This window comes from Cryptomeria japonica, chromosome 6 (genome assembly GCF_030272615.1).
Source record: "Cryptomeria japonica chromosome 6, Sugi_1.0, whole genome shotgun sequence".
Lineage (NCBI taxonomy): Eukaryota > Viridiplantae > Streptophyta > Pinopsida > Cupressales > Cupressaceae > Cryptomeria > Cryptomeria japonica.
Genome location: NC_081410.1, coordinates 503795194 through 503806352, shown reverse-complemented (window position 1 = coordinate 503806352; position 11159 = coordinate 503795194). Strand labels below are relative to the sequence as shown.

The 11159-nt window shown below is 37.2% G+C and overlaps 1 protein-coding gene across 1 annotated transcript; it reads left to right on the top strand.

The window, feature by feature from the left end:
• The first annotated feature begins 5023 nt into the window (after nt 1–5023).
• LOC131052872 (protein STRICTOSIDINE SYNTHASE-LIKE 3) lies at nt 5024–8230 on the top strand. Its single transcript, XM_057987516.2, has 4 exons — nt 5024–5629; nt 6610–6888; nt 7063–7227; nt 7632–8230. Exons 1-4 carry the CDS (start codon nt 5271–5273, stop codon nt 8032–8034), a joined length of 1206 nt encoding a protein of 401 aa, XP_057843499.1. The 5' UTR covers nt 5024–5270; the 3' UTR covers nt 8035–8230.
• Nucleotides 8231–11159: the final 2929 nt, after the last annotated feature.

Genomic DNA, 11159 nt, shown 5'->3' with positions numbered 1-11159 from the left:
AAACTTAATCTAGGTATCAAACTTGCCAACTTGCTGCCCCTTTAGATAGACCTATACACAGAGGTCTATAACTTTTTAAAAACAATAAAAAATCTCAATCCCTTCGGTCAGACCCTGAATAACTATATTATAAATAACATATCCAAAATTCATAAAGATCCAACGGTGCAATAAAAATTTATTATCTCTGCACCGAGACCAATTTTGACTGTCATAAATCTGGAAAATGTATGCTTGCTGCCTGCTAGGGCATCATATTTCACAAAAAATACTTAACCAAACTAAAACAATACCATAATTAAATTAAATCCCTCTAATTCTACTTTCATAATATTCAAGCCATTAATTTTTCCAATGGTGAAATCACAAGATAAGTACAAACCCTTTTCCAACAACTCCATTTAAGACATTTTAAAACCAGTTTTCACCAAAATCTTCACAAATATAAGATCATGTTGATCCATCCATATTTTAATCATGATAACAATTCATTAGAAGCATATTTCATCATTCTTCAACAATCAATCAATCAAGAAAACTTAATCTAGGTATCAAACTTGCCAACTTGCTGCCCCTTTGGATAGACCTATACACAGAGGTCTATAACTTTTTAAAAAGAAATAAAAAATCTCAATCCCTTTGGTCAGACCCTGAATAACTATATTATAAATAACATATCCAAAATTCATAAAGATCCAACAGTGCAATAAAAAGTTATTATCTCTGCACTGAGACCAATTTTGACTGTCATAAATCTGGAAAATGTATGTTTGCTGCCAGCTAGGGCATCATATTTCACAACAAATACTTAACCAAACTAAAAAAATACCATACTCAAATGAAATCCCTTTGAGTCTACTTTCATAATATTCAATTCATTAATTTTTCCAATGGTGAAATCACAAGATAAGTACAAACCCTTTCTAACAACTCCATTTAAGACAATTTAAAACCAGTTTTCACCAAAATCTTCATAACTTCCACAAATAAAAACAAAAACGCTTAAAACCAAAGGGAAAAAGAAATGTGATTCACATATATTTCCAATGAGTCTATTTAGAGGTCTTAATAATCTCATATGAGTTCATACCATACACTGCAATGTGACTGTTCTCAGGAAGTATCAAATCTGCAATTCACAACTTTCACCGAAACCTCCATATCTTCTTCATTTTTAAACATAATCACTCCAAACCAAAAGGAAAAGAAAGGTAATTAACATATCTAACTATCCATTATACATATACAAAGGTTTCCAAGCCATACATAGTCGTACAAGGCTTGGAACCAACACAAAAACTGGAAAGCCAATCAAAATAATAATAGTAGAATGCACCAAAATGTATCCAAAATGTTCTCCTTTCTTCCCTTTTCTTCCAATCATCATTTGGTTCGACCAATACAAAATATTTATAGACTCTTTGGTAGTTATAAACCATCAAACTACCTTTATGACCCTTCATCTTCCCTTTTACAACTTTATGTGCAATTTTTGCGCTTTTACATTTTTGCAAATGTTGCACTTTTGCAATTTTCTTGCAACTTTGACACTTTTTCCTAATGACTCTCCAAATTGTAAAAACCCCCTAAACATGTCCAAATAATCTATTTAATACCTTTTACATACTTTATAGCCTTCTCATGGCCTTTTATACAATTTTGACCATCTTGACCTATAAGGGCCTATATGGACAACTAGGACATAATCAGGACTTGCTTACATTTTTAGGCTTCTAAGCCTTACAAATCATTCCAAATGGATTCAAATACATTATAAATGACCTTAAAATATCAATTATATTTCAAATGATGACTTTGACCATATATTTTCCTTACACCATGGGTGCTCCTGCACCAGAGAACATGGGGGGAAGGGAGAGGTAGAGGGAGGGAGAGAGGGAGAGAAGAGGGGGGAGAGAGAGGGAGAGGGAGAGAGGGAGAGGAGAGGGAGAGAGGGAGAGGGAGGGAGAGAGGGAGAGAGGGAGAGAACATGGGGGGAAGGGAGAGGTAGAGGGGGAGAAGATGGGGGAGGGAAGGGAGAGAGAGGGAGAGAGGGAGAGAACATGGGGGGAAGGGAGAGGTAGAAGGAGGGAGAGAGAGAGAGAGAGAGAGAGAGGGAGAGAACATGGGGGGAAGGGAGAGGTAGAAGGAGGGAGAGAGAGGGAGAGGGAGAGGGGAGAGGGGAGAGGGAGAGAGGGAGAAAACATGGGGGGAAGGGAGAGGGAGAGGGAGGGAGAGAGGGAGAGAAGAGGAGGGAGGGAAGGAGGGAGAGGGAGAGAGAGGGAGAGGGAGGGAGAGAGGGAGAGAAGAGGAGGGAGGGAAGGAGGGAGAGGGAGAGAGAGGGAGAGAGAGAGAGAGAGAACATGGGGGAAGGGAGAGGGAGAGGGAGAGGGAGGGAGAGAGAGAGAGAGAGAGAACATGGGGGAAGGGAGAGGTAGAGGGAAGGAGGGAGAGGGAGAGGGAGAGAGAGGGAGGGAGGGAGAGAGAGAGAGAGAGAGAGAGAGAGAGAGAGAGAGAAGAGGGGGTGGGAGAGGGAGAGAGAGGGAGAGGAGAGGGGAGAGGGAGAGGGAGGGAGAGAGGGAAGGAGGGAGGGAGAGAGAGAGAGAGAGAGAGAGAGAGAGAGAGAGAGAGAAGAGGGGGGTGGGAGAGGGAGAGAGAGGGAGATGGAGAGAACATGGGGGGAAGGGAGAGGTAGAGGGAGAGAAGAGGGGGGAGGGAAGGTAGAGAGAGGTAGAGAGAGGGAGAGAGAGAGAGAGGGAGAGGAGAGGGGAGAGGGAAGGAGAGAGAGAGAGAGAGAGAGAGAGAGAGAGAGGGGGGAGAGGGAGAGAGGGAGAGAACATGGGGGAAGGGAGAGGTAGAGGGAGGGAAGGTAGAGAGAGGGAAGGAGGGAGAGGGAGAGAAGAGGGGGGAGGGAAGGTAGAGAGAGAGAGAGAGAGAGAGAGAGAGAGAGAGAGAGAGAGAGAGAGAGAGAAGAGGGGGTGGGAGAGGGAGAGAGAGAGGGAGAGAGAGAGAGAGAGAGAGAAGAGGGGGCGGGAGAGAGAGAGAGAGGGAGAGAGGGAGAGGAGAGGGGAGAGGGAGAGAGAGGGAGAGAGAGAGATAACATGGGGGGAAGGGAGAGGGAGAGGGAGGGAGAGAATACATGATAAAAATCAAAGAGGAAGTTGCAGATAAGAAATAAATTCACTTACTTCTATAGAAGTGCACACATAGTTGCAGTGGAGTATGGAGGGAGAGAAGAAGAGAAAGAGGGATGGGGTATGGAGGAAAGTTAAAGGAGAGAGAGAGAGAGAGAGAGAGACCTTGTATGTGTTTGAGAGGGAGAGACGATACACTTACATGTGTATATATATGTTTAATATATTATATGTATATAAACATATTATATATACAATGTCATATTATACACATATTATATATTACATATATTATATGTATATACACATATTATACATAGAATATCATATTATACAATAGCGCGTATGTACTGTTTATAGTAAAGATAGCGCGTACGCGCTGTTTAAAGGGAAACAAGCGCGTACACGCTACTTACACTATACATACCTTGTACATGCTTTTTAAACCATAAGTACCCCGTACGCACTTTTGACTCTTTAGGTTTGGAAATAGGCCTGGATGACAAAGCTACGGATTGGAAGTTTGATTTCCCTCCATTTCTCTCATTTTTGACGTGTTTTATTTTATCAACTTGGTTTAACGACTTTGTCATCATCAGGTTTACACTTCATAAAGTGGGTATTTCTAAAATTGCCACCATATTTTCACCCATCTTCTGAGCTCTCTAACCATATAATTTTTTTTCAATTTGAACAACAATAACATATTATTATTGAATTTCTTTTACTAGTCTCCATAGTTCTCACAGACATAGGTGCACCATTTTTTGAATACTTTTGATATACGTATCCAAATTTAAAAAAATTTATATATTATTGTAGTGCACTTGATTCTTTACAATTAAAAAAAAAATTGTATTTTCAATTTGTTTAGTGCAACTTATGCTTCGCGCACGAACAAGTACCGAATTTTCAAGATGTGCTCAATTGGAAAAATCATTAAAAAAAAATACTCAGCAAAAAATTACAAAAAAATACACATCTTCTAGTGCTCACTCTTAACTATCTTTCTGCAAAAGGATTTGTCAAAATACTAAATCTAACTATGACTTTTTTATGCGCATGTCAGACACTATGTTATGTTTTTCAAAAAAAAATAGGGTCAGTTTTTCGTGCACGAAGGATTTGACCCCCTTAATCTTATCCAATTTTGAAAAAGTTTAGTAGTTTGGAAACTAGATTCAGAGTACTACAATATTTGTTCTTTGATTATCTTCATATCTTGAGTGGATGACTTTCAAATTTTGCCTCTAAATTCAGGTTCACCTGATTTCAAAAAAAAAAGTATCCACTTATACCCCATTTTTTACCATCATCTTTGTGCACTTACCCTAATCTTATGAATTATTTATTTTTATATTGTTAGAAACATCTTATTTAAAGTCACATTTCTAGACTTATCTCTATCTATATATTGTCTATCTAACATTCTAAATCCACATTTGATTATATTTATTCATTAATTGATATTCAAATATTACATAATTTTTTATTTTTTAATAAGATTTTTTCATCCACAAAATCGACATTATCATCTAATACAGATATGCCTAAGAAATGCAAAAGATTCCTTGCTAACTTTAGGCTACCCAGCTATTCAAAGTTTTATCTGTTTCCTAGAAAATGAAAATGATAATGCTAGCCTTAGTCTGTTGCTTTTGTTATTTGAACGCTTCTTAATTCGGATCCATGGATGCTACAAAATTTTCAACATGCTAGAAGTTGCTTAACTTGGTAGTTGCATAACAAAAGCATGAAGCATGGATAGTTATTTGGGTAAAAGTTTGATCGATGAAAGAAACAGCATTTGGATGTTAAGAACAAATAAGCATAACCGTTTGGATGAAAGTATTTAAAGTATGGCCTTAACCAATTTGCAGAGCAATAGCAATGCTAAAATGCTTTTAAGAAATAACTCATGCTAGGCTTGTGCTACCTTTCTATATCAAGTTCGAAAGGATTTTGGTCACTAATAATAATTCTTTCATTCATGACATTGGTCTAAAGCCAAAAGTAGAATACCAGTGGGTGGATCACGCCATATATACTGTTCTATAACACAAACAAATAAAAGCATGTAATCTACAAGTCATAAGCTATAGTTTTGCATTGGGACTTTCTCAAGTTCTGGCAAAAATGTCTGAGATGAGAGGAATGGTGGATGCAAGGACCATATGTGGATTATTGTTTTTGTTGTTGGCATTCTATTTGGCTCTTGATCCACTGCATTACAGTCCCATTTATGATTTTCCAGACTTTAGAACATATTCTATAGAGCAACCTGGTACATGGAAAGAGTTGCAGTTTGGATGGGACAAGCAGAATAGATTACAAGGTGCAGAGATCAAATTTCTCAACCAACTAGCAGGCCCAGAGTGTTTGGCATTCGATCCTCAAGGGAGAGGTCCTTATACTGGTACTGGAGATGGCAGAATCATGAGATGGGATGGCCCTGAAAACGGATGGGCTGAATTTGCATATACATCTCCTAACAGGTGAGGTTTACACCATCTGTATTTTCTGGTGAGGGTTTATTTTCAATGTCTGAATATATATATGATTGCAGTACGTTCTTGTTTATTGCCAAAAGAGTAAAGCATGCAATGATCAGAGTAATTGATGTATCCTCTCTCTGAAAAATTTGAAAGATCAAATCTTTTCTCTTCTAGATGGAACTAATTTAGAAAATTTAGGATCTTAAACATGAAGCGCATATCTTTTCTCAACTAAATTAGAAAATTTAGTGTCTTGATGGAGGAGGGAATTTTATATCCCTTCATAATAAAATAGTTTTATAGTTTTATGTTAAGGGGATAAGTTTAATTCGCTCAAGATTTTTCATTGTAATTTTAAGTTATGGTTCTTGGTTTTCCATACTTAATCTTAGTGTCGAGGTGATTTCGAAATAAGTGGATTCTAAATTGTGATTCTTGATCTTTCATAGATAATTTCTATTCTCAATCTTTTAAGTTTGATTCTATGTTCAAGGGCTTGAGCTTTATTGGTTAAAGCATCGAGTTCTCATTGTGGAGATCCAAATTCAAATTTCAAAAGGAGATCTAATGTGGAATTCTAAGTTGCAACTCTGGGTCTTCCATAATTGGCTTCTAGTATGAAGGTGGTTTCTAATAAGTTGATTTCTAAGTTATGACACTTGTTCTTTCATAGATTGATTTTAGTGTGGTTGCTTGAAATGAGCTAACATTAGTCTAATAATTGTGCTTGCAAGAGCTTGTAATAGTCTCATATTGATGTTTGTATGCGAAAAACATTTGTAAACAATTAACAATATAAAAAAAGTTTGATTCTAGAAAAAAAATGAGCAATAGAAGCCGCCATAATTACCAAGAATGTCTAAGCTCTCTTGATATATACCTGAAAGATGCTAAACTTTAGAGATTCTATGTTGGACTTAGAAACCAGAGTATCTCACTCATTTCTTGTCTTTTGTTTTCCTTTTATTCATTCATTTCAGGTCTTTGGAAATATGTGAACCCAAAGTTCCTGCTGTAGCAAACATTCAGTATGAATATATCTGTGGTCGTCCTCTGGGATTGAGATTCAACAAAAGAACAGGTTACCTCTATATTGCAGATGCTTACTTTGGATTGCTCTATGTTGGTCCAGAAGGTGGCCTGGCTACTCCTCTCACTAGTGAAGCAGAAGGGGTTCCCTTGAGATTCGCAAATGATTTAGACATAGATGATGATGACAATATTTATTTTACAGATAGCAGTCACAAGTACCAGAGAAGGTCTGTTTCTTTAAAACTTTGTTTCGGATAAACTCTATAGTTTCCTTATTCAACAGGATACACTCATCAGTTGTTTTTATACACATTTGAGTTGTTATTAGTAGTAGGCATTGTGATTTGGACAAAAGAAGAATCAGATTATTCTTATGATGAAATAAAGTGTTTCAAGTGCAGGCATTTTCTACAGATTATTTTTTCAACAGAAAGATCTGGAAGAGTGTTAAAATTCGATGCAAAAACTAAACAAACTAAGGTTCTGGTGCAAGGACTTCATTTCCCAAATGGGTTATCTCTCAGCAAGGACAAGAGTTTCTTTGTCTATGCAGCTGATTCAGGGAGGTTGGTAAAACTAAAATTTGGTTTTGTTAGTTTGAATTAGATTTTTTTGTCTAATTTTCATTTAAACAGTATATTCTACATTTTTACTTGTTTCTTATACTAGTTTCTCCAATAAAATCTATTTATTGAAGTGATTTCATATAAACCGCCTAAACACATCACTATATAAACTGGCTCAAACAGCATATTCTAGGTTTTAACTTTGTTTAAGTGGCTCATCTACAATCACACCAATTTCATCAGTAAGACTTATCTATTAATATGATAATTTAAAATGAATCACATAAACAAATCAACAATTTAGAGTTTACCAATTAAACTTGCCCACTCCCATATACAACCTATAACTCTCCCTTGCACGCCATCAACATCACTAATTTTGCATATTTGTGACTTGATATTAGGTTGAGTAGATACTGGTTGAAGGGTCCAAAGGCAGGCACAACAGACACATTTGCCATTCTACCAGGTTTTGCTGACAATGTAAGGATAAATGAGAAAGGAGAATTTTGGGTGGCATTACACTGTAGACGAAATGCATTGACATATTTCTTGGGAGCCCGTCCTGGCTTAAGAATGTTGTTGTTGAGACTACCCATCTCTGCAGAGCAACAGTACATGGGAATGGTTGGGGGAAAGGTTCATGGCATCATAGCCAAGTACAGTAGTGATGGAGAGCTTTTGGATGTTTTGGAAGATACAGAAGGAAAGGTTGTTAAGGCAGTAAGTCATGTTGAGGAAAAAGATGGGAGGCTGTGGATAGGGTCTGTTCTCATGCCCTATATTGCTACTCTTGATAATTATTAGTCATATTTGGCTTGGATCAACTCATGGCCAAAGTATGCTTCGTGTCTTCCATTGATTTTGGATGGGACGAAATTGCAGGAACGTTGGTTTAGTGATAAGAGATGTTTTGTATGTATACAACAATAATAACTATTGAATGTGAACTCTTTCGGTTGCTCTCAAGCCATTTACAATTCATGAGTACAGGTTTTGTCCATATCAATATGTTCCTGTTGAAAGGACAGTTTGGTCATCCATTATCAGTATGAGGCTTATGTTTTATATTTAAAAACATTAAATAGTCTGTATTTTTCTTAAAATGTTTTCAATTTATCTTGCATTCCTCTTCCATTCTCTGTTTTAGAAGAAAGTAAATTTTGGTGGACAAATCTAATTGATGAGTGAAAGCTTTGCATCTTGTTCAATTATCTGTAACTTCAGTTATCATTTGTGAAGAATATCGCGTTCTAAATTGTGAGGAAATTTGACCTCTAAGTTTACAACAATATACTAATCTTCAAAACTTTGTTCTAAAAGAAGATGTTATTTGTTCTAGAAATACATATTTTATTTATTGTTGCTTATTTTATAGGTGAGTTTGTTTTTCATTGATGTTGTGAGTGTTATGAGAATTATAATATTATTGCATATTATTTTTAAAGATTCATATCTATTGGAAACCTCATTTTGACATTAAGATTATGAAAATTTGAAATCTCAATAAGGTTTTCTTTATGTTTTTATTCAAGGATCTATAATGAGTGTTTGTGGTTCTTAACCATTTTGACTATCTATTCATTCACAAATTCCTTCTAACATTATCTCACTCAACTTGCAACTTTAAACTTTTAGAACAAGTCTTCATTAAATTCCCCATCAAAGTTGAGTTAACAAGCTTCTCCATTCACATTTGATCTTTCCTTGGCAAATGATCCATGTGATACAATTGTTTTATTTGTTTTATGAGATATATATGTGTAGCATCATAAATTGTAACTAGTACAATTCACACCTCATATTTGTGATCCTACTTTAGTGTGTCCTATGTCCATTCCCCCTAGGCCTGTTTTGGCCCCCTTTTTGATGCAGAGCCATCCTTGTATCTTGTCAAACACTCCAAGATGTATGACACTGACCCCTCAACACACCAATGGGATCCTACAAAGAAAGGCTCTACAATCTTAGTTCCAACTTCTCATTTCTCTCCAAGGTTCATACTACTCAAATTGGGTAATTTGCTCCAAAGTGCATCATGAAGCCTCCTATGGTTCCTGGCCTTAACAACCCCTATTTTGGATCATACAACACCCACATGGACCAGACCAAACCCTGGTTTCAAGGATTCAACCCAATTCCCTATGACACCTGCACAATTAGGCCTATTTGCTTGTAGCCCTTGGAGACGAGTAATGGAACCTTAAGTCCAAACTTTTCCAAACACACTAGAAAATAAATCACAGATTCAGATACCCTTTATGGTTTTGCACAATCCTCCAAAATGAGAGGTCAATGTCTAACAAGCAAAAGTCTGAACCCGGTGATGACCAACTGTCTTAAAGGGCTAATTAGGCCTCCATTTGTGAAGCAACTATAACAGAATGGACACATATTACAACCACAACCCTATGGGCATGTGGGGAACCATAAACCATTATATATTCTAGAGTTACATGCCTGGAATCATCACCAATTGTCTTCTAGAGCAATTATTGTAGTCTAAGGGCTAGGTAGCCACATAAAGATGTCTACCTAGGGACTGGTCAAACGCACATCTCTCTTGCTCCTCCTTCAAAATTCCTTTGGAATCATAGAATTCATATTCCACACTTGCATCCCATCCATTGCCATGAGTTCTAGATGAACAGGTTGCAAGTTATGGCCATGGGAAGGCAAAACCCTGGTTTTTTGGGTACCTACAGCAAAACTTGGATATCTAGAGCAAAACAATCATTCAAGACCTCAAATGAAGACCAAATCATTGGTAAATCATTGCACTAACAAAATCACAACATTGGGGATTGGTCCCCAATCCGTACAACTCTGTACTCCGTGCCAAAACCTCACAATTTGCAGGAAAAACTCAGAATTTCTTATTGTTTGCAATCATAGATACTTCCTCCATATAGTCTCCCCTTGGTAATTATGTCCTCAAGGTGTTTATAGCCCTCTAAAAATTCTCCCAACTGAAAATAAGAGGTTAGAGCCATTGGAGGAGTTAAACCAACAAAAATTCAAAAAGTTGCACAAAAGTTGCTCATGACAACTTTTGACAAAGTTGTCAAAAATGTCATTTCTTGCACCCGAATGACTTGGGTCAAGAATAACACCTCTAAACACCCTAGAAGCACATAAAACAACTAAAACCACTAGGAAAAACCTATCCTAAGCATATTTAGTCCCCTTTTGTCCAAAAGTCCTAATTGGCTTATCAAGATGCCAAAATAGGAGTTTGGCTCACAAGATGGGGTCTTTTATTACAAACACAAAATGCATAATTGAAAACACAAGGAAATATCCTAAGACATGTTTAAGGTCCCATCCTTTCTCCTCTGATCCTGAATGATCATGTTGAAGGGGTGCCCTTGCACCACTTTTACTCCAAACTTGATGTCACTTGTGTACATGGTTGAGTGGACCCCATCCCAAGGTTATGTCCCCTCTAATTAATGGCTTCTTGTCTTTCTTTTGGAGGACAAGGGTGTTGTGGCGAACCTGTCTAGACCATGGTGCCATGGGGCCTTGATCCTCCTTAACTGGGGCCCATTTTAAATATGGACGGGCTCTCCCCCTCCCTGATCGATTTTGGTCCTTATGGCTACACTTGACCGTTGGAGGTCAGCCTAATTGCTAATTTACCTAGGGAACCCTATATAAACACATCCTATCAATTCATTTTAGGCCTAGAAGCAATTGATAACACACATACCCCATCATTTGTGCATTTGTCAAGAATTGAGGGCAACATTTCACCCTTCAAGCATCATGGAGCAGAGTCACATCAATCTTCATGCAAGCATGTGTGTTTTATTAGGGCATTCATGTTCATGTGTTTGTAATGTTATTGCATTCAACATTCATGATCATATCTAAAAAGCATTGCATCATCAATCTTTTATTTACCATTGCAGATCTAAGGTATAGCTTAT

What these genes read in the sequence shown, in the direction of transcription:
- LOC131052872 (XM_057987516.2), top strand. Translation starts at nt 5,271, where the DNA reads ATGTCTGAGATGAGAGGAATGGTGGATGCAAGGACCATATGTGGATTA. An exon ending in AGTCACAAGTACCAGAGAAG is followed by an intron (nt 6,889 to 7,062) that starts GTCTGTTTCTTT and finishes TTTCAAGTGCAG; the next exon opens with GCATTTTCTACAGATTATTT. An exon ending in TATGCAGCTGATTCAGGGAG is followed by an intron (nt 7,228 to 7,631) that starts GTTGGTAAAACT and finishes ACTTGATATTAG; the next exon opens with GTTGAGTAGATACTGGTTGA.